Source organism: Conger conger, chromosome 7, assembly GCF_963514075.1.
Source record: "Conger conger chromosome 7, fConCon1.1, whole genome shotgun sequence".
NCBI lineage: Eukaryota > Metazoa > Chordata > Actinopteri > Anguilliformes > Congridae > Conger > Conger conger.
Window position 1 is genome coordinate 89,173 of NC_083766.1, and position 24,966 is coordinate 114,138.

At 45.6% G+C, this 24,966-nt stretch overlaps 1 protein-coding gene across 1 annotated transcript in view; it reads right to left on the reverse strand.

Annotated features, from left to right (window-relative positions):
* Positions 1–24,966, reverse strand: part of LOC133132960 (polypeptide N-acetylgalactosaminyltransferase 10-like) — a 59,167-nt gene that overhangs the window by 23,100 nt on the left and 11,101 nt on the right. Inside the window, exons 2-4 of the mRNA XM_061248812.1 lie at positions 13,598–13,688; positions 12,822–12,960; positions 10,194–10,360 (exon numbers count right to left, since the gene is read on the reverse strand). Coding sequence (XP_061104796.1) covers positions 10,194–10,360; positions 12,822–12,960; positions 13,598–13,688 — 397 coding nt within the window. The remainder of the gene's footprint in view (positions 1–10,193; positions 10,361–12,821; positions 12,961–13,597; positions 13,689–24,966) is intronic.

Here is a 24,966-nt window from a genome sequence, read left to right on the forward strand (position 1 = left end):
ATGCCCAATCACAGTCACCGACACAGCAGGATATGGCCCAATCACAGCCACCGACACAGGAGGATATGCCCAATCACAGTCACCGACACAGCAGGATATGGCCCAATCACAGCCACCGACACAGGAGGATATGCCCAATCACAGTCACCGACACAGCAGGATATGGCCCAATCACAGTCACCGACACAGCAGGATATGCCCAATCACAGCCACCGACACAGCAGGATATGGCCCAATCACAGTCACCGACACAGCAGGATATGGCCCAATCACAGTCACCGACACAGCAGGATATGGCCCAATCACAGCCATCAGAACCCAAACCCATACACCTACAGGTCCTACAGGTTTTTTTGCTTTCTGCAGGACAGCGGTTGCTGCCATTAGCAGGGGCAGAACCACAGTGTGGGGGAGTAACCCAGCGAGTGTGGGGGAGTAACCCAGCGAGTGTGGGGGAGTAACCCAGCGAATGTGGGGGAGTAACCCAGCGAGTGTGGGGGAGTAACCCAGCGAGTGTGGGGGAGTAACCCAGCGAGTGTGGGGGAGTAACCCAGCGAATGTGGGGGAGTAACCCAGCGAGTGTGGGGGAGTATCCCAGCGAGTGTGGGGGAGTATCCCAGCGAGTGTGGGGGAGTAACCCAGCGAATGTGGGGGAGTAACCCAGCGAGTGTGGGGGAGTAACCCAGCGAGTGTGGGGGAGTAACCCAGCGTGTGGGGGAGTAACCCAGCGAATGTGGGGGAGTAACCCAGCGAGTGTGGGGGAGTAACCCAGCGAGTGTGGGGGAGTAACCCAGCGAATGTGGGGGAGTAACCCAGCGTGTGGGGGAGTAACCCAGCGAGTGTGGGGGAGTAACCCAGCGAGTGTGGGGGAGTAACCCAGCGAATGTGGGGGAGTAACCCAGCGAATGTGGGGGAGTAACCCAGCGTGTGGGGGAGTAACCCAGCGAGTGTGGGGGAGTAACCCAGCGAGTGTGGCCTCGTGCTGACATCCTGCTGGAGTGTCTCTGCAGCTGTGAGGCCCTGTATCACACTAGTCAGCTCACAGGCCCCTAACCCGGATTCAACTCTAAGGCACAATGCAGCGGATACGGGAAACTACACAATACAGCCATGTGCATGTAGAATACAGCCATGTGCATGTAGAATACAGCCATGTGCGTGTAGAATACAGCCATGTGCATGTAGAATACAGCCATGTGCGTGTAGAATACAGCCATGTGCATGTAGAATACAGCCATGTGCGTGTAGAATACAGCCATGTGCATGTAGAATACAGCCATGTGCAATACAGCCATGTGCATGTAGAATACAGCCATGTGCATGTAGAATACAGCCATGTGCAATACAGCCATGTGCAATACAGCCATGTGCGTGTAGAATACAGCCATGTGCAATACAGCCATGTGCGTGTAGAATACAGCCATGTGCAATACAGCCATGTGCATGTAGAATACAGCCATGTGCAATACAGCCATGTGCATGTAGAATACAGCCATGTGCGTGTAGAATACAGCCATGTGCGTGTAGAATACAGCCATGTGCGTGTAGAATACAGCCATGTGCATGTAGAATACAGCCATGTGCATGTAGAATACAGCCATGTGCGTGTAGAATACAGCCATGTGCGTGTAGAATACAGCCATGTGCAATACAGCCATGTGCATGTAGAATACAGCCATGTGCGTGTAGAATACAGCCATGTGCAATACAGCTATGTGCAATACAGCCATGTGCGTGTAGAATACAGCTATGTGCATGTAGAAAGACTAAATGGCAAAAGGGAATTTTAAAAAGTTCACACTTAGGTTTCAAACCCGGCTGCACTTAGAAAAACGTCAATCCATGAATCACTATCCCCACACGACTTCTTCTGCACCTGGTGAGAGAAGCACCTAATCAATTTGTCCTCATCTTAATCATGTTTCCATTTTAGGAGACCATGAGGTCTCGTGGTAGGTGAAAACATGACATTCACACAAAGACATTCTCCTCCTAGCAAACATGTGTAGCAGCCACATCCTGTAGGCCAAAGACACACTCACACACAGCCAATAGTTGACTCATACTGCACATGGACTGCACCCGCGCACAGTGATGCCCTGAGGTGAATCTCAAGACTGGCAGTGGAAAACATGCTAATTTAACTGTTCAAACAAGAAACACATACTACAATCAATAGACAACTACTGATTATGTAAACAGTATGAGTCGATGCCTATGATCTATATCGACATTTATATAAATTACACCAATTTAGCCATTCTTTGGCATTGTTTTATTGGGTACTGAAGCGCTTCTATCACCATGAACAAACAGACCCATATACAGGATAAAACAGCCCGACACAGGATAAAACGGCCCGACACAGGATAAATCGGCCCGACACAGGATAAATCGGCCCGACACAGGATAAATCAGCCCGACACAGGATAAAACGGCCCGACACAGGATAAATCGGCCCGACACAGGATAAATCGGCCCGACACAGGATAAAACGGCCCGACACAGGATAAAACGGCCCGACACAGGATAAAACGGCCCGACACAGGATAAATCAGCCCGACACAGGATAAAACAGCCCGACACAGGATAAATCGGCCCGACACAGGATAAAACGGCCCGACACAGGATAAATCAGCCCGACACAGGATAAAACGGCCCGACACAGGATAAATCGGCCCGACACAGGATAAATCGGCCCGACACAGGATAAAACGGCCCGACACAGGATAAAACGGCCCGACACAGGATAAAACGGCCCGACACAGGATAAATCAGCCCGACACAGGATAAAACAGCCCGACACAGGATAAATCGGCCCGACACAGGATAAAACGGCCCGACACAGGATAAAACGGCCCGACACAGGATAAATCGGCCCGACACAGGATAAATCGGCCCGACACAGGATAAAACGGCCCGACACAGGATAAATCGGCCCGACACAGGATAAATCGGCCCGACACAGGATAAATCGGCCCGACACAGGATAAATCGGCCCGACACAGGATAAATCGGCCCGACACAGGATAAATCGGCCCGACACAGGATAAATCGGCCCGACACAGGATAAAACAGCCTGAGTGGAGAAGACAGACGAACAGTGCGTACTTGTATAGCCTCCTGCTCCTCCCATCATGCAAATCTGTATGCAAATGTGCTGGAGAAACAGAGAATCTCAATTTCACCGGAATAAATTACACCGGTGATCCAGTTAACTGGAACTAGTAGCAATTAATCATCTAAACGGACAGGTCTCTGCTTTGGCTACACATTTGTCTTTATTAAAAGGCAGGACAGCAGAGCTGACTTCACTGTCAACTCAATTTACAGTAAAGATGAGCCTCCGCATGCAGCTTCAAGACGTCATACCTGCCAAATCACAGAGAGCAGATTCATTAAAAAAACCAATAAGGAATTATTATAACAATAATACAAGGTTCCAGAAGGCAGTTAGACCACGAGGCCGATTAGATTTCCGCAGCAGAGCAATCCTGTTTTCCTGAATCACAGAGCTACAATTTAGGCTATTTATAAGGAGATTTCAATTAAAGTGTAATTTCATCCATGTGTTGAGGAGCCCAGGGAAGCAGCTCTAATCTGATGAAGGCTCTCTGAAGGACCAGCACTCGAACAGAGCTCCTGCAATCACCATGAGTTCTGCAGACCTAATGTCCGGATCACACATGCTGAGGCCGGGAATAACTCGAGAGCACTTGGGCACTCTGAGATAGGCTCATGGCCAGTTATCTTATTCAATTATTCTCCCGTTTGCTATATGCAATAAGGAGAAGGAGGTTCTACAAAAGGCATTGGGTTCATACCAAGTGCCAGGCAGAGGACCGATTAATACAGAAGAATATGCTATCCTCTGAAAGCCCTTTCTCACAGAACACCCAGGATGTACAGGGATATCGACCCGGGATCGACCCGCACACCACATGACAGACCATGCCATTCACACCAGGTCTGCAAGTTTACTTCCATATAAAATCACTGCTGAACAGGGCTGTCCCGTCTGGAAAAGTGGATGTTATTTTCCTGTGAATTGATCTGTAGGCTATACAGTCTTTTGCAACGTAAATAAATAAATACATAAAATAATGAACGCAGACAATCATGAACAGTTTCGGATATCGGAGGTTGAACACAGCGGTCGGTGCCCATGAAGTCTTTCCTTTAGGGGTGAGAGAGAATATCTTTATGTTGTCATCGGCATTGTTTACTAAAGGGGAATGAAATTGACCTAAATGTCTGATATACCTGCTTCATGTTTAATTTTGCATAGTGAATTTGTGAAATAGAGAAAGGGTGAAACATTGATAATCAGACGATAACCTGTGACAGTTTCTATAAAGGAGAATGACATAACCAGCGTGGCCAGAGGAGAAATATTAAATTATGGTTGTTATGGGTGTTAAAATGGCGGTTTCTAAAGAAAAGTACCGCACAAACTCGAGCGGAGAGACTACGTAATATACGCTTAGCTAAATCTTGCATCTTTTAAAGGTACAATAGGTAATTTTGGACACCTAACGGTCAAGGGAAGAATGGCAACAACAAAGAACCTCAAACCACAACACTCATTACATTACATTAATGACATTTGGCAGACGCTCCTATCCAGAGCGACGTACAGTTGATTGGACTAAGCAGGAGACAATCTGCTCCTGGAGCAATGCAGGGTTAAGGGCCTTGCTCAAGGGCCCAATGGCGGTGCGGATCTTATTGTGGCTATACTGGGGATCGAACCCCCAACATGCACCCCAACCAGTCATGTACCTTAACCACTACATTACAGTCATGTACCTTAACCACTACGCTACAGTCTTGTAGCTTAACCACTACGCTACAGTCATGTACCTTAACCACTACGCCACAGTCTTGTAGCTTAACCACTACGCTACAGTCATGTACCTTAACCACTACGCTACAGTCATGTACCTTAACCACTACGCTACAGTCATGTACCTTAACCACTACGCTACAGTCATGTACCTTAACCACTACGCTACAGTCTTGTAGCTTAACCACTACGCTACAGTCATGTACCTTAACCACTACGCCAGTCTTGTAGCTTAACCACTACGCTACAGTCATGTACCTTAACCACTACGCTACAGTCATGTACCTTAACCACTACGCTACAGTCATGTACCTTAACCACTACGCTACAGTCATGTACCTTAACCACTACGCTACAGTCATGTACCTTAACCACTACGCTACAGTCATGTACCTTAACCACTATGCTACAGTCATGTACCTTAACCACTATGCTACACTCATGTACCTTAACCACTATGCCACAGTCATGTACCTTAACCACTACGCCACAGTCTTGTAGCTTAACCACTACGCTACAGTCATGTACCTTAACCACTACGCCACAGTCTTGTAGCTTAACCACTACGCTACAGTCATGTACCTTAACCACTATGCCACAGTCTTGTAGCTTAACCACTACGCTACAGTCATGTACCTTAACCACTACGCTACAGTCTTGTAGCTTAACCACTACGCTACAGTCATGTACCTTAACCACTACGCTACAGTCATGTACCTTAACCACTACGCCACAGTCTTGTAGCTTAACCACTACGCTACAGTCATGTACCTTAACCACTACGCCACAGTCTTGTAGCTTAACCACTACGCTACAGTCATGTACCTTAACCACTACGCCACAGTCTTGTAGCTTAACCACTACGCTACAGTCATGTACCTTAACCACTACGCTACAGTCTTGTAGCTTAACCACTACGCTACAGTCATGTACCTTAACCACTACGCCACAGTCTTGTAGCTTAACCACTACGCTACAGTCATGTACCTTAACCACTACGCCACAGTCTTGTAGCTTAACCACTACGCCACAGTCTTGTAGCTTAACCACTACGCTACAGTCTTGTATCTTAACCACTACACCAGTCTTGTAGCTTAACCACTACGCTACAGTCATGTACCTTAACCACTACGCTACAGTCATGTACCTTAACCACTACGCTACAGTCATGTACCTTAACCACTACGCTACAGTCATGTACCTTAACCACTATGCTACAGTCATGTACCTTAACCACTACGCTACAGTCTTGTACCTTAACCACTACGCCACAGTCTTGTAGCTTAACCACTACGCTACAGTCATGTACCTTAACCACTACGCTACAGTCATGTACCTTAACCACTACGCTACAGTCATGTACCTTAACCACTACGCTACAGTCATGTACCTTAACCACTACGCTACAGTCATGTACCTTAACCACTATGCTACAGTCATGTACCTTAACCACTACGCTACAGTCATGTACCTTAACCACTACGCCACAGTCTTGTAGCTTAACCACTACGCTACAGTCATGTACCTTAACCACTACGCTACAGTCATGTACCTTAACCACTACGCCACAGTCTTGTAGCTTAACCACTACACTACAGGCCGCCCCATTATACAGCTCAGCCTACTATTGCTTAACTAGTTAGAAAACAATACCAGTTTGCTATCACTAACAACAAGAAAATGAGCCATTACAAGAGTCAGCTTCCCGAATTTACAAATATCCACCTGAAGCACAACGCTTGTGCAATCGCTACTATGTTCGTATTGCTTATGTTTTATTGAAAGTGGATATTTGTAAATTCGCCAAGCTAACTATAGCTAATTTGCTACAGTTTGATACAGAGTGACAGCCCGACAAATGTACACTTGGAAACCCGAACGTAAGGACTATAAACACATGGAGAGGATGAGTCAACATGCCAGTGAGCCTTTTTCAATGATAGGAAGGGATTTACAATGGCCTTGTAACAATGTTTTAACACAAAACTCTTACCCATTGTATCTTTCAGCATTACTTATATGTTTTGACAACATATAGGCCACTTTCTGCAATAATAATTATTAGCAGCACGCAGAGGAAAAAAAATATTTTGAGCACTAATGAAAACAATAAGCTGGTGAGTTCTGCTGTTTAATGTGCTCAATTGAATGAGATAACTGTTCCATGTCAATATACAATTAAATAGCAATCGCTCAATAGGATTAATGCAACCAGCACCTTAATATTTACACTCACGTTCAGCATATAAGCCAAAAAGTTGCGTTGTGTTCTGTATCGTTACTTTGGGTGCACCTTCATACACAGCTCCAGTTGTGCTTGCATTTCCCAAACCCAGTTCTAACCTGAACCATCAACCTACAATAAAACGAGAAACTGATCATGAACATCATTATTTGTGAGATTACAAAGTTATAACTATTTCTCTCTCCTTTCTTTTTGGGCTGTTCTTGAAACTTGTGCCTGTATTAAAGATATGAGCTGCCTAATACGAGAAAGGTAGTAAAATGTAAAAATACGTTGCAAGACGATTTTCTTTAAATAAAGAATGACACAGCTGATTTAAAGGTAAAACATGATTTAAAACAACATAGGTGCTGACAAAGGTGCTTGTTAAAGGAAGAAACAGGAAATCTAGAGCTCAAGATTAACTGTTCCTTAACGTCATAATGTCATAAATGATAGACAGAAAGCCTATCATCTCAGAAAGTTAATTGGAGGGCTTTTGTAATAATAATTCTCTGCTTGTCTTGAGCTACGCACTGCCACAGAGAGAGCCACAGCTCGGGTCAAAAGCGTCACGCTGAATGACTCCATTAGAATCCCAGGGGCTGGTCTTTGTACGCCCTCTTAACTTGGAGGACTGCCACACACTACTGCTAAGAATCTGTTGTCTCATTGGTGGCATACGGTAGCAGAAGCACAGTAGAAGCAAAAAGGTTAGCACTGAACTCCAGGTATGTTACATAATGGACAGTGTTGGACTTATATCTGTCCGTCTGAAAACCGTGAATATTCCATACAATTCAAACCAAACTGTGCTGTCAGGGTTTTGGCTATGCCCTTTCCACACCCAACTTGGCATGTGGCATACTTACTATCTAAAAGAATTCCCAACACAAGGAATGTTTTCCTCTGAGTGCCTTTTTGATTTTATTATAAAAAATTATATTTTATTATTGATATTACATTATATTATATTACATTACAGGCATTTAGGAAACGAGATTGAAATCGTAGGGGTGGCCTGTAGCGTAGTGGTTAAGGTAAATGACTGGGACACACAAGGTCGATGGTTCGATCCCCGGTGTAGCCACAATAAGATCCGCACAGCCGTGGGGCCCTTGAGCAAGGCCCTTAACCCTGCATTGCACCAGTGGAGGATTGTCTCCTGCTTAGTCTAGTCAACTGTATGTCGCTCTGGATAAGAGCGCCTGCCAAATGCCATTAATGGAATGTAATTAGACAACTTTTCTTTTCATTTCTTTTATAGTATCTTTAAACACTTGACAGGGTATTTGGATGTGATTAAGTACTACTTTATCAATTAGAGAGACAAGCCTCAGTGGGTATGGATTTCGTGGAATAAATAAACGCTCAATAAATTAATAGACCAGCTTACCAGGTTCTAACAAAGGACTAGATATCTAAAAGCCCTTTATAACCCCTCGTTAGAGGATCAATTGACAGTTTTAGAATGCTTGTTTTATTACTGTTACTGGTAAGTATGAAAGCGTTATGGACACGTTATAGAGAATACAGAGAAATAAAACCACCAAATATAAAATCCACGGCTGTTAGGTCAACTGTAGTACAACGTTTTCACGCTCAGAGCATGAAATGATGATAAAGTTAATTGCTTAATTAGCAGGGCAGAAGGATACTTATCGGTGTCTGACCATTTAGCACTGGTAATTAAATGACAAGAACTGATAATTAGAAATAGAAATGACAAATAAAAGGCAGTTTGCCGATATGCGCTCATTTACACGGTGTGTTTCGCCAGCGATTGTCTCCTCTCAGGGTTCCCCACGGGACCCTCAGGGTTCCCCACGGTTATCTCCCCACAGGGTTCCCCAGTTTCATACTTTTCAACTAATTCATTAATTTGTTGCCTTTCAGGCCATGTTAAATTAATACAAAAAAGATCAGGAAGGAGGCAGGGGGTTTTTTGGAACACTTTTTTTTTTCACCCAAAATTACAAGTCAGTTTTCCATTCCCAGTAGTGATAGTAATATCAGCATTAGAATGTTCAGTTGCTCACTATTTGGAAATCCTAAATGCAAGATGACCAGAAGAGCGGTAACCAGCTTGTTAATGCAAATATCTAATCAGCCAATCGTGTCAGCAACTAAATGCAGAAAAGCATGCAGACATGGTCAAGAGGTTCAGCTGTTTCAGACCAAACATCAGAATGGGGAAGAAATATGATCTATGTGACCTTGACTGTGGAATATTCGGTTGTTGCTGCGAGACAGGGTGGTCTAAGTATCCCAGAAACTGATCTCTAGGGAAGAGAGAATTGTGCAGAGAACTGTGCGAAAAACAAAAAACATCCAATGAGCAGCAGTTCTGCAGGCAAAAATGCCTTGATAATGAGACGTCAAAGGAGAATGGCCAGACTGGTCAAAGCTGACAGGAAGGTGACAGTATTGCAAACAACAACCCATTACAACATGCAGAAGAGCATCTCTGAACACACAACACATCACACCTCTAAGTGGATAGGCTATAGCAGCAGAAGGCCAAAAGCATTAAAAAAAAAAAATAGTCTAATAAATACCTAAGAAAGTGCTCACGGAGTGTATATTTTAGTTTTTTTATAGTTTTCAAAGACATTTTTTACAGGGAATCATACATTATTCTTTTTCACCTTTGCCCAGTGGAAATACCATTTTCCCCTTTTCTGCTACTAAACTGAAAAAAGAAGCATTGGCTTTAGTCTGAGATTAAGTATATCAAGGCTGAAAATGGAAGGCCTCCTCAGTCGTTCAAACCGATTAACTCAATGCGAGAGAAATCATGCCAGGAAAGACAGCCGCAAGGCTAATTTCATTAGTTTCCTCTTCATACCAACACTACCGCACAGATAATGACTCACTCATTCACCCTCCTTAACTCTAACTCTAACCCCGGACCCTAAGCCTAAGCCTAACTCTAACCCCTAACCCCTAACCCCTATACTCTAACCCCTATACCCCTAACCCTAACCCTAATAAAGAAAGTAAATATGTCATTCAACAGGTTAAAGAGTAATGACATGTTTATGTATGAAGTCTCCATTAGGGGGCAGTGAGTGGATTGAATGGCACCGTCTCTGCTACATTAATACGACTCAAAGCTCAAACCTTTATCGCTGAAGTCGTCCACCAGGATGACCTCGGCGATGAGCTGGGGCGGGGAGCGGTTCAGCACGCTGTGCACGGTGCGCAGCAGGGAAGACCAGCCCTCGTTGTGGAAGGGGATGATGACGCTGGTGTTGGGCAGCTTCTCTGCATAAAGCTTCTGCTGGCAGCTGCGTTCAGACAATAATAAAACAGTATCATCTGCGTTCAGACAATAAAACAGTGTCATCTGCGTTCAGACAATAAAACAGTGTCACCTGCGTTCAGACAATAATAAAACAGTGTCACCTGCATTCAGACAATAATAAAACAGTGTCATCTGCGTTCAGACAATAATAAAACAGTGTCATCTGCATTCAGACAACAATAAAACAGTGTCATCTGTGTTCAGACAATAAAACGGTGTCATCTGCATTCAGACAATAATAAAACAGCGTCATCTGCATTCAGACAATAATAAAACGGCGTCATCTGCATTCAGACAATAATAAAACAGCGTCACCTGCGTTCAGACAATAATAAAACAGTGTCATCTGCATTCAGACAATAATAAAACAGCGTCATCTGCATTCAGACAACAATAAAACAGTGTCATCTGCGTTCAGACAATAAAACAGTGTCACCTGCGTTCAGACAATAATAAAACAGTGTCATCTGTGTTCAGACAATAAAACAGTGTCACCTGCATTCAGACAATAAAACAGTGTCACCTGCATTCAGACAATAAAACAGTGTCATCTGCATTCAGACAATAATAAAACCGCGTCATCTGCATTCAGACAATAATAAAACAGCGTCATCTGCGTTCAGACAATAATAAAACAGCGTCATCTGCGTTCAGACAATAATAAAACAGCGTCATCTGCGTTCAGACAATAATAAAACAGTGTCATCTGCATTCAGACAATAATAAAACAGCGTCATCTGCATTCAGACAATAATAAAACAGCGTCATCTGCATTCAGACAATAATAAAACAGCGTCATCTGCATTCCGACAATAATAAAACAGCGTCATCTGCGTTCAGACAATAATAAAACAGCGTCATCTGCGTTCAGACAATAATAAAACAGCGTCATCTGCGTTCAGACAATAATAAAACAGCGTCATCTGCATTCAGACAATAATAAAACAGCGCCATCTGCATTAGAAATGTACTTTTTTTGAGTGGAGTCCCGCTGCAGGGAGTGGGGCTTTTGATTGATCACCCCATGGTAAATGGTAAATGGTTGGCATTTATACAGCGCCTTTATCCAAAGTGCTATACAATTGATGCTTCTCATTCACCCATTCATACACACATTCACACACCGACGGCGATTGGCTGCCATGCAAGGCACCGACCAGCTCGTCAGGAGCATTTGGGGGTTAGGTGTCTTGCTCAGGGACACTTCGACACAGCCTGGGCGGGGGATCGAACCGGCAACCCTCTGACTGCCAGACGACTGGTCTTACTGCCTGAGCAACGTCGCCCCGACCCCATCATGACGTGGGAGAGGTATCGTGACATGGGAGAGGTATCATGACGTGTTACAGTCCAAACTCTTCCATGCTATATTAGGGCAACACAAAAGGCCATAACCCAAACAAAATGCCATTAAGGGCCAGACTGGTTCATTAAACACAAGTCATGAACAAAAATGAATAAAAAACAACAACAAAACACACATTACAAAAGAATCAAAAAATGAAAAACTGCAAACCAAAACATGACACAAAACACTTAGTTAAAAAGTAGAAAACACAGAAACTGACAAAACAAAGCACTTTCACCAAGTTTTTCTCCAAACTGCAAAGGCTTCCAGCTTCTTACTCCCAGCTGATGTCACACAGTTTCCACTTAATCAACTAGAGCCTGAAGGAGCCAGCCACATGCATGGCAGAGGTACCATACAGGGGGACAAGGCACATGGCAGAGGTACCATGATGTGGTAGACACAAAGCAGAGGGCAGTTTACCACATAGAAGGGCAGTTATTTCCTCATAACTGACTCCTTCATAGGGTATTATCCCACTTATATTGCGACTGACTTACGTTGTGTAATGTAGTCTGTTGTGTAATATAGTTACACAATGTAGTTGACACTGAATTACAGACAGGATGACCAGACTACTTGCAAGATTTTGAAAAACATAGTGTATGTTGTGCGCATTGATATTTGATATATTAGCTGTGGAAAAAATTCTGCACACCTGTTCGATCTGTTCTTGTTAGCAAGGTTACACAAAAATAATGCAGATCTGCATAACACGTCTCGGCCAATCAGAATGCAGGTGATCGATTCTTTTTCAGTGCCGTTGTAAAACGTTATTTATCCAAATCGCATTTAGACTGGCCAGGAGCCAATACATAAACGCTAACCCTAACCCTAACCCCAACCCCAACCCCAACCCCAACCGGCCCAGTCTTTCTATGTACTGGAGCTGACCTGAGATTCAAAAACACACACCGCTGTATGGACTTCAGCATTGCAGATGAGTCAAGGTCCCATGATCTGTGACACGTACACGCCCCATATACCATATACCAGCTTAAGTCCTCTCCCTGGAGAACAGGAGTGATCCTCACATCAGCATGGCAGTGTTCAGTCAGCACTGACGGGGGAGAGAGAAACAGACGAACGTACTCACTTCGGGTGGCGGATGTCGGCGACCGAGCGGTTGAGGGAGATCCGGTCGCTCACGTAAATGTTAAACCCGTTCTCCCGGTATGCCTGGTCCACGCGGTCTGCGTCTGTCAGAGGAAACGGCTTCCCCTGCTCCCCGTTACCTGCAGGAGAGGCAGGAAACCAGGGTGCTGATTGGTGCAGGCAGGCACCTGAGCAGGTCTGGGTTGTTCACAGAGTTACCTGGGCAGGTAAGAGTTATGGACAGGGTTACCTGGGCAGGTAAGAGTTATGGACAGGGTTACCTGGGCAGGTAAGAGTTATGGACAGGGTTACCTGGGCAGGTAAGAGTTATGGACAGGGTTACCTGGGCAGGTAAGAGTTATGGACAGGGTTACCTGGGCAGGTAAGAGTTATGGACAGGGTTATCTGGGCAGGTAAGAGTTAAGGACTGGGTTACCTGGGCAGGTCAGGATTATAGGCAGGGTTACCTGGGTAGGTCTGGGTTGTTGACAGGGTTACCTAGGCAGGTAAGAGTTATGGACAGGGTTACCTGGGCAGGTAAGAGTTATGGACAGGGTTACCTGGGCAGGTAAGTGTTATGGACAGGGTTACCTGGGCAGGTAAGAGTTATGGACAGGGTTACCTGGGCAGGTAAGAGTTATGGACAGGGTTATCTGGGCAGGTAAGAGTTATAGACAGGGTTACCTGGGCAGGTAAGAGTTATAGAGAGGGTTACCTGGGCAGGTAAGAGTTATGGACAGGGTTATCTGGGCAGGTAAGAGTTATGGACAGGGTTACCTGAACGGGCTGCGTCTCGTTTGATGGCTTTGTAGTCGTGCCAGTCTTTCCTCCTCACGCCATCATCCTTTCTGGGCCTCACGTTCAAGCCCTGCAGCACATTACATTCCATCAAGCTGAATTACACTGCACTGAATTACCTTATTTTACACTACATTACACTGCACTGAATTACCTTATTTTACACTATATTACACTGCACTGAATTACCTTATTTTACACTATATTACACTGTACTGAATTACCTTATTTTACACTACATTACACTGCCCTGAATTACCTTATTTTACACTATATTACACTGCACTGAATTACCTTATTTTACACTATATTACACTACATTATGCTAAATTACATTACGCTAGATTATCTGTCATTAGACTACAATATTCTACATGACGGGTATAAATATCCAGATCGATCTGTAAAGCTATATCCATGGCATCCACTTGTACAGTAGGATGGGTGCTGGGAGTCAAACCTGTGCATATGGGTCAACAGCCCAGTTCTATGGCCACAGTACTACACAGCTGCTCAAACCTCAAACCAAACAGCAACAATAGGCCAACTCGCATCCATGGCACTAAGGCATAAATACTGTTTATGGGCAATTCCACAGTAATAAAAAATAAACATATTAATCAAGACAAAAATATAAATATTTCCAAAATTGCTATTTTTATGTTTATGAGAATCTGCCTCAGCTCGTTAACGAGCACAGCCATGAGAATCTGCCTCAGCTCGTTAATGAGCACAGCCATGAGAATCTGCCTCAGCTCGTTAATGAGCACAGCCATGAGAATCTGCCTCAGCTCGTTAATGAGCACAGCCATGAGAATCCGCCTCAGCTCGTTAACGAGCACAGCCATGAGAATCTGCCTCAGCTCGTTAATGAGCACAGCCATGAGAATCCGCCTCAGCTCGTTAACGAGCACAGCCATGAGAATCTGCCTCAGCTCGTTAACGAGCACAGCCATGAGAATCTGCCTCAGCTTGTTAATGAGCACAGCCATGAGAATCTGCCTCAGCTCGTTAACGAGCACAGCCATGAGAATCTGCCTCAGCTCGTTAATGAGCACAGCCATGAGAATCTGCCTCAGCTCGTTAACGAGCACAGCCATGAGAATCTGCCTCAGCTCGTTAACGAGCACAGCCATGAGAATCTGCCTCAGCTCGTTAATGAGCACAGCCATGAGATAATGGTAGTGGGGCCCAAGTCCTTGAGATGTAAATTATCTGACGATATGTCAATGATGGAATTTCCATCACTTCCAGTGCAGTCATCAAAGACCTTGGAGTTACTTTTGATCCAGACATTAAAAACATCTCTTGGGTTGCTTTTTATTACTTGAGGAATATCTCCAAAATTCGGAAGATACTGTCCCTAAATGATGCAGAAAAGCTAGTCCATGCTTTTGTTACCTCAAGATTAGATTACTGCAATGCTCTTTTGTCTGCATGTGCAAATTCCTCTCTGAAAGGGCTCCAGCTAATTCAAAATGCAGCAGCTTGTATTCTTACTAGAACAAGTAAGAATCAGCCCAGTGTTAGCTTCACTTCACTGGCTGCCTGTTAAATTCCGAATAGATTACAAAATACTACTTCTGACTTTTAAAGCCTTACATGGGCATGCCGCTCTGTATTTAAACAATTTACTTAATCTTCATACACCCTCACGAATACTCGGTTTGCAGGGTACAGGCCTCCTTGTTATTCCTAGAATAACTAAAATTGCCTGCTCATGTTCGGGGTGCAGACACTATCACCTTATTTAAAGCTAGGCTAAAACGTATCTCTTTAGTCTGTCCTATAGTTGAGGGGCAGGAGTGGGTGGCTGGCATAAGCTATAGTCTCTGGTGGACTTGGCGGTCAGTGTTCTCAGTGGATCATTGTTGGGAGTGCTGTGTTACGCATAACCAGTCATTGTCTGGTGGTGACCGTCTCAAGCCTGCCCTCATGGATGTGTTGGCCACTGCCTCTGTTTCCCTTAGCTACGCTGCCATAGCCTTATTCTGCCAGGGTTCTCCTTATCGCACGCAGGCACCTCTCCCTCCTGCTGTGATTGACCGATTACCATCTGGTAACAGTGTTACTTTCCTCTCCTCCCTGCCCGGAGCGCTAGCCCAACTTTTCCTGCGCACCCCCTCCTGGCCCTCCTGGCACCAAGCCTGTCCTCTTGCCTGACCCTGCCACCCACTGCTGATTCAGCTGGAGCACCAAGCCTGGCCCCTTGCCTGACCGTGCCACCCATTGGTGCTCCTGCCATCCCTCTACCTCATCTCTGCTTCAACTTTATAATTGTACTTTTATTAATCTGGGTTTCTGTTTAAAACCATTCTTTCTACAAATCAGTTTCAACCAGAGGCAGATAGGTTACCCTACTGAGTCAGGTTCTGCTCAAGGTTTTCCTGTTGCCAGGGAGTTTTTCCTTGCCACAGTTGCCCTAGGCGTACTCTTGGGGGCCGGTTTCTCTGTAACTGCTTTGCTTTTTGACAAAGACCCTTTGTAAAAAGCGCTATACACATGAAAATTGTGCACTTTCCTGGCCACAGATCCATGATCCACAGTTTCAGCCATTTAAAATACCCCAGAGCTCTATGGTTCACTTTCACTCCGACCCACCAGCAAGAGTAATATCTGCATACGCCAAAGGTCCAACAAAAATAATAAGGTAATTCATCACATCGTTATAGATAATTAATGTATTTATTACACCTAGCACTCATTAGGCTGTGTAAAGACCCTCTTTTAAGTGGGAAATATGAAGATTTTGATTACAGCACAAAGGGGGAATGATTTCCATAATGATAGGATGTAATTAGTAAACCTCGTTAAAGTGCATGAAAAGACTGACAGCGAAAATTGATTACATTACTACATTTCAACTAAAGGGACATCATAAGGAACTAAATTAAAAGGAAACTTGGCTTCTGATTAAGATACCATGTTGGCTCTAACTGTAGGTTTAATTCCACATTCACTTATTCAAGTACATGGAGCATCACACACTGCTTTTACAGTCATGTGAGCCCTACTTCTGTGATTGACAGGAGTAGCTGTGGAATGCACCATGGGTAAAGGCCTTAGTCCCGCCCCTTTGCCTGTGGTCAGAGACTGGGGCCAGTCCACTCTGCCTGGGGCCACTTCATCACAAAGCCTGAACCAGCGGCACTGACTGCACACATTCATCAACTTATCGCACTTACTGCACACATTCATCAACTTATCGTCACAGCCCTGGAGAGCAAGTGTGTGTGTGTGTGTGGGGGGGGGGGGGGGGGTGTGTGCGTGTGTATGTGTGTGTGTGTGTGTGTGGGGGGGGGGATGTGTGTGTATGTGTGTGTGTGCGGGGGGGGGGGATGTGTGTGTGTGCGGGGGGGGGGGATGTGTGTGTGTGTGTGTGTGTGTGTGTGGGGGGGGGGATGTGTGCGTGTGTATGTGTGTGTGTGTGTGTGTGGGGGGGGGGGGATGTGTGCGTGTGTATGTGTGTGTGTGTGTGTGTGTGTGTGTGTGTGTGTGGGGGGGGGGGGGTGTGTGCGTGTGTATGTGTGTGTGTGTGTGTGTGGGGGGGGGGATGTGTGTGTATGTGTGTGTGTGCGGGGGGGGGGATGTGTGTGTGTGTGTGTGTGTGTGTGTGTGTGGGGGGGGGGGGATGTGTGCGTGTGTATGTGTGTGTGTGTGTGTGTGTGTGTGTGGGGGGGGGGGATGTGTGCGTGTGTATGTGTGTGTGTGTGTGTGTGTGTGTGTGTGTGGGGGGGGGGGTGTGTGCGTGTGTATGTGTGTGTGTGTGTGTGTGGGGGGGGGGATGTGTGTGTATGTGTGTGTGTGTGGGGGGGGGGGATGTGTGTGTGTGTGTGTGTGTGTGTGTGTGTGTGTGTGTGTGTGGGGGGGGGGGATGTGTGCGTGTGTATGTGTGTGTGTGTGTGTGTGTGGGGGGGGGATGTGTGTGTATGTGTGTGTGTGTGGGGGGGGGAGGGAAGTGTGTGTGTGGGGGGGGGGGGGGGAAGTGTGTGTGTGTGGGGATGTGTGCGTGTGTGTGCGTGTGTGTGTGGGGATGTGTGCGTGTGTGTGTGGGGATGTGTGTGTGTGTTGGGTGCGGGTGTGTGGGCTAAATGATCAGAACAATAATAACTACAACAAGCTCACCATTTCGAGGGTGAGAATCATGAAGCACAGAAAAGGGTCTTCACATGAACAGCCCTCTAATGGGCAGGAACAGACGGATGTGCTGGCTTTCTAAAGTCCAGACTCAGCGCAGCCAAACAAACACACTGGGCAGAGAGCCCCTCTCTTTAAAATGCTCTTGCCAGCGTCATTCATGAAAGCTCACTGATTGCTTGACATCCATTTTTATTAGAGCAGAGTGGATGTGCTCCTCAGTCCCAGTGGAACAGAGCAAACTGAAGGCACAATACAATGCAATTCCATTACAGGCCCAATACACAGCCTGAACCTGTATGTAACTCAATCAGACATCCAGCTTTATAAAGTACAATTACATAAAAACGTACAGGAGGCACACACTACTGTGCGCTGATAACTGTGTGTGTGTGTGTGTGTGTGTGTGTGTATGTGTGTATGTGTGTGTGTGTGTGTGTGTGTGTGTATGTGTATGTGTGTGTATGTGTGTGTGTGTGTGTGTGTGTATGTGTGTGTGTGAGTGTGTGTATGTGCATGTGTGTGTATGTGTGTATGTGTGTATGTGTGCCTGTGTGTGTATGTGTGCCTGTGTGTGTGCTCGTGTGTGGGTGTGTCCTTGTTTGTATGTGCGCATGCTGGTATGGGCACATTATTCTAGTGTATAAATGTAGCTTTGGATTTATACTGCAGCCCCCAGTCTCAGATGAGTTACTTCATGCATCCTTGGTGGGGTGGGTGCATATTTTTCCATTGGAATTTGCCCATTTTATCTTCTTTTACAGTCCAGCCTGATTGTTGGCCTATCTACTGGCCCAAAGGAATGAGTTCACTGCCTTGCATCTGTGTGTCCATTGTCATATGTTAACAACACTTCACTGATCACATATAAATATCACTGTTGGATTCACAAATTTTTCATTTTATCAAACAATATGATTAAGCTTGGCTGCTGTGTGGGCTCATTGGGGTGAAGCACCTTGCAGTGGGGTTAAGAGAGAGAGACCAGCTGCAGTGCCGGTAAGAGAGAGAGAGACCAGCTGCAGTGGGGGTAAGAGAGAGAGAGACCAGCTGCAGTGGGGGTAAGAGAGAGAGAGACCAGCTGCAGTGGGGGTAAGAGAGAGAGAGACCAGCTGCAGTGGGGGTAAGAGAGAGAGAGACCAGCTGCAGTGGGGGTAAGAGAGAGAGAGACCAGCTGCAGTGCAGGTAAGAGAGAGACCAGCTGCAGTGGGGGTAGAGGGAGAGACCAGCTGCAGTGGGGGTAAGAGAGAGAGACCAGCTGCAGTGGGGGTAGAGGGAGAGACCAGCTGCAGTGCGGGTAAGAGAGAGAGACCAGCTGCAGTGCGGGTAAGAGAGAGACCAGCTGCAGTGGGGGTAGAGGGAGAGACCAGCTGCAGTGCGGGTAAGAGAGAGAGACCAGCTGCAGTGGGGGCAAGAAAGAGAGACCAGCTGCAGTGCGGGTAAGAGAGAGAGACCAGCTGCAGTGCGGGTAAGAGAGAGAGACCAGCTGCAGTGGGGGTAGGAGAGAGAGACCAGCTGCAGTGGGGGTAAGAGAGAGAGACCAGCTGCAGTGCGGGTAAGAGAGAGAGACCAGCTGCCGTGGGGGTAGAGGGAGAGACCAGCTGCAGTGGGGGTAGAGGGAGAGACCAGCTGCCGTGGGGGTAAGAGAGAGACCAGTTGCAGTGGGGGTAAGAGAGAGACCAGCTGCGATTGCGGATCTGAGACCAGTTAAAGCTGCGGGTTTTCAAAGAAGTCACTATGAACGGGCATTAACTACTCTTGTTAACACAAATTATTGATGTAAATACATAAAGCTAAACAGATTGAATTCTTAGTATTACCTAACTACATTATGTAATGCCAATTCATGTAACCTTTTTGTACATCCCAGCAAAGAAGTAGTGATCATATTGAGAATTGATCTTGGTCCAAATTCTCAACCACCATGGCCCTTCTATGAATATGACCTGAAATGTGGAAGGACTGAGCAAATAAAGGAAAGGTTAAGTGGTTATTCTGGAGGTAATGACTCCCCCTTCTCTCTTTTACCTCTGTAATATACTGGAGGAGCCATTTCAGTTGGGAGGCTGAGCACATTCTTATTCATGCCGGTGAGGGCCAGGCTGACAGACAGGTAACCTAATTATTCCAGAAAGCTCTTCCTCTTGCCTTTCCTGCTCAGAGTAAAGTACAGGGATCAGACTGCAGTTGAAGAAAGCCGTTCTCAATATGTCACTGAGATTCCCCCCTTTCCCCTCCTTGTGGGGGGATATAGGCAATAGACGGTAACTCACATGATAGAGGTGGTAGACGGTAACTCACAGGATATAGGCAGTAGACGGTAACTCACAGGATATAGGCAGTAGACGGTAACTCACAGGATATAGGCAGTAGACGGCAACTCACAGGATATAGGCAGTAGACGGCAACTCACAGGATATAGGCGGTAACTCACAGGATATAGGCGGTAACTCACAGGATATAGGCGGTAACTCACAGGATATAGGCGGTAACTCACAGAATATAGGCAGTAGATGGTAACTCACAGGATATAGACGGTAACTCACAGGACATAGATGGTAACTCACAGGATATAGGCAGTAGATGGTAACTTGCAGGATATAGGCGGTAACTCACAGGATATAGGCGGTAACTCACAGGATATAGGCGGTAACTCACAGGATATAGGCGGTAACTCACAGGATATAGGCGGTAACTCACAGAATATAGGCAGTAGATGGTAACTCACAGGATATAGACGGTAACTCACAGGACATAGATGGTAACTCACAGGATATAGGCAGTAGATGGTAACTTGCAGGATATAGACGGTAACTCACAGGATATAGGTCCTGTCTCCCCAGTGATATGGCTTCCTTCCATGCCCTCTTATCATCTTTCCATTCCTCTGTCTCTCTAGCTAAACCTTCCTTCTTTCACTCGAAAATTAACGCGGCCACCTCTAATCCCCGCAAACTGTTTTCAACCTTCTCCTCTCTTCTGGCCCCCCCTCCCCCCCCACCCCCCTCATCACTCACACCTGATGACTTTGTCTCCTTCTTTGAAAAGAAGGTTGATGCCATTCGCAATTCCTTCTCACAACCCTCTCCCCCTGATGACCCTCCTACCTTCCCCAACTCCCTAGCCTCCTTTTCTCCCCTCTCTGACGCCGACACATTGAAACTCTTTACATCCCACCGCCCGACCACCTGTCCTCTTGACCCCATCCCCTCTCCCCTCCTACAATCTATATCCAATGACATTCTCCCTTTTCTCTCCTCTCTAATCAACACCTCCCTCTCTTCCGGCACCATGCCCTCTTCCCTGAAGAAGGGCCAGAGTCACTCCCCTGCTCAAAAAACCTACTCTTGACCCCTCTGCCCTGAACAAATTCCCGGCCTGTCTCTCTTCTTCCCTTTCTCGCTAAAACTCTGGAATGGGCGGTCTGCTCGCAACTGTCCACTTATCTTCTCCAGAACAATCTCCACAATCCCAACCAGTCCGGCTTCAAGACTGGCCACTCCACTGAGACTGCCCTGCTCGTGGTCACTGAGGCACTCCACTCTGCTAAAGCCAAATCCCTCTCCTCTGTCCTCATCTTCCTTGACCTGTCGGCCGCCTTCGATACAGTCAACCATGAGATTCTGCTCTCATCTCCTGTCTGGAATGGGTGTCACAGGGTCTGCACTTGCTTGGTTTTCCTCCTACCTCTCTGGTCGCTCCTACCAGGTGACTTGGAGGGGCTCAGTCTCTGACCCTCATCCCCTACAAACTGGAGTCCTGCAGGGCTCAGTTCTTGGGCCTCTCCTCTTCTCGCTATACACCATGTCTCTTGGTTCTGTTATCTCTTCCCATGGCTTTTCTTATCATTCTTGCACTGATAACACCCAACTCTTTATTTCCTTCCCCCCCGACACCCAACTCACCACACAGATCTCTGCCTGCTTGGCTGATATCTCTGCGTGGATGACTTCCCACCACCTGAAGCTCAACCTTGCCAAAACTGAGCTTCTTTACATCCCTGCTAAGTCCTCTCCGTCAATCGACCTCTCACAGACTGTTGAGGACTTTGTAGTTTCCTCCTCCCATACGGCAAACAATCTTGGGGTGACTCTTGATAACTGCCGGTTCTTTCTGTATAATATACGCCGTATCCGTCATCTCCTGACGGAGAAAGCCACCCAGCTCCTAGTCCAGGCGCTCGTCATTTCCCGCCTGGATTACTGCAACTCCCTCCTAGCTGGTCTCCCAGCATGTGCCATCAAGCCCCTCCAGCTGGTCCAGAATGCTGCAGCCCGCCTGATCACCAGTCAGCCCAGGTCGGCTCATGTCACCCCGCTTCTCATTGGCCTCCACTGGCTTCCTATTGCCGCACGCATCCCTTTCAAGGCCCTAGTGTTGGCATTTCAGGCTGCTAAGGGGACTGCCCCACCTTACATACAATCCTTGATCACTCCCTACTCCCCAGCTAGACCACTCCGGTCTGCCAGCTCTGGACGCCTTATGGTTCCCTCTCTACGTGCACCTGGCGGTCGAGCTGCACGTTCATGCCTGTTTTCCTCAGGGTTCCTCAGTGGTGAAATTACTTGCCTACCACGGTCAGGACAGCAGAATCCCTCCCCCTATTTTGACGCAGACTCAAAACACACCTTTTCAAACTCTACCTTAGTCCTCCCTCCTGATTTCCCCCGCCCCTCCTTTCTGATATCCCTATCCTTGTCTAACCCCCCCGGAAAAAAAAAAATTGCACTTATGATGACGACTATATGTTTAGAACAGCATTCCATGTGTATTTTCCTAGTTCTGGATGTGATGCTTTGACTTGTGGTAGAACCTATGCACTTGTAAATCGCTTTGGATTAAAAGCGTCTGCCAAATTACAAAAATGTAAAATGTAAATGTATTAATGGGATGGTTAAGGATCAAACCATGGCCTGCCACAGTCTACATTATTTGTATAGAAGACAAAAAAAAAAGTTAATTTTACCTGAAAACGGTCACAAAGAGGTTTTACAGAGTAGCAGAATGGCAAAAACTCTGCAAAAACTCCCTCAGTAGGAACCCGGCTATAGAGGGGGAGTCCATCCTCGGCTGGTCAGCAAGGTGCAATGGCAGATGGATATAGCAAATGTCCAACAGGAACAGAATTATCATAATCACTCCAAACCAGTGTGATCGTTTACTTCCTCTACATAACAGGAGGGGCTCCTCACCCAGAGCGACCCATGTAATCCCTGCTGGAGAGAAGTCCACCAAAAACCAACAATGTAAATATATATATATTTTTGGTGAAGCAAACCCAAGAAATATTGGGTAATAGCCGGTAACAAGGCACGTTCTATCAGATGTCCGCGTCCGCATGAGGTACTTTCTGTCTGATTCAACAGGAAAAGTAACTTCAAATATGCAGTGTAAAGTCACAGACATATTCAAAAAGCTACAAACAAAACTTATAATTTTAAAATTTATAGGTAATAAAAATGTCTAAATAATATGCGTGGGAATCGTATAATTTCATTCAATTTCATTAAATTGATGGTAAGATAGTCTGTGATTTAAACGTTTACCAAACTATATAATGGAAAGGCTAGGGCCAGGGGAGTAGGTGAACAGAAGAGCAAGTTACCTCAAAAATTAAATTGATGAAGAAAACAGTGTTCCAAACGCTAAGTCAGCTCACGATGTTACAAACGGTGCAACGTTCATGAGGAATAAATAAGAAATTAGCCTACTTCCAGAGATAGTGTGGTGAGGAAGCTGTTGCTAACGAGAGACTACGAACCGGGCAGGTTTATCCAGCTCAACCAAAAATGTTCCTTGTCAAACTGTTCACACATGTATACACGCCGTTTTATACAGACACTATGAATTTTTAATTAAAACTAACCAGATACAAATTTTATAGAGGATTTCCTGCATAACAGAATGCAAAACTCAAGTAGTGCTTCAGGTGCTGTCGTCGTAACATCGAAAATAGGTGTTCCGGACATTGTGAGTGAACTATGCTTCTGTAATTAAGTGTTTTAGCTAATAGCCAATAAGCAACCATAACCATAAATCACATTCCTCAGGAAAGAACTACCATTCAACGGACGTTAACTTCTGGTGGAAGCAGCATTCTTTTATCACCTTTTACTAGTGTGTGCTCTTTAGACAAGGATGTTTCCACCTTCACTCGCACTCGCAAATGTCATTTTCTTCCAATTCTAAAATTCAAATGAAATGAATGCAGCTGAATTCGTTAGCTAATAGGCTAACATTAACGTTGAGCTAGCGAGCTCCAAGGCTTTCTCTAGACTTCCATTGGTCTTTGAATTTCAAAATGCTAGTAACAACAATGAATAACAATAATAAAAATCTAAGCTCAACTATTTACAACAATATGCACAACACAGACAACGCCTCAACCATTAAAATTCAAACGATTGCTATAATAACTTTCGCTCACTATCTCTCTCGATCTCAATTCTCAATACAGTACATGCAAGCCCTCTGCTTTACAACCCAGAAAATAAAAATGGTGGAGTGCCGACAGAGTTGAACTGTGATGTTCTGATTGGTTAAACTTTATGTCAATCATCATGTAGAGAACGCCCACAAGAGCGAGCATGATGACGACATTATGAAGACATTAGTGAAGAACGCTAAACGGGCTTAAAAACGTGTCACAAATCCACAAATATCCAATCAATCCAATATATTACATTCCATTATTGGCATTTGGCAGACGCTCTTATCCAGAGCGACGTACAGTTGATTAAACTAAGCAGGAGACAGTCGCCCCTGGAGCAATGCAGGGTTAAGGGCCTTGCTCAAGGGCTCAATGGCTGTGCGGACCTTATTGTGGCTACACCGGGATTAGAACCACTGACCTTGCGTGTCCGAGTCATTTACTTTAACCACTACGCTACAGGCCACCCTAATAAAGCAAAAATGCCTCACGAGCGGGGGCGCCGTTTTCCCGGAGCATGATTTTGAAGGCAAAATCACAAAGGGAACAGTCTTTGTTATCATAATTTAACATTAAAGAAATATGTATGATCTGCATTTTTTTTTTTTTGGTGAAGCACTGCTTCACCTGTTGTCTCAGGAGCGTCCTCTGATATATATATTTATGTATTTGTGTATATATTATATATATACACACATTTTTCCAAACTAAAGCAAAATTATGATTAAACAAAAAGTGCACAGTGCACTTGTTTATATAGGCAAACATGTACATTCTCCAT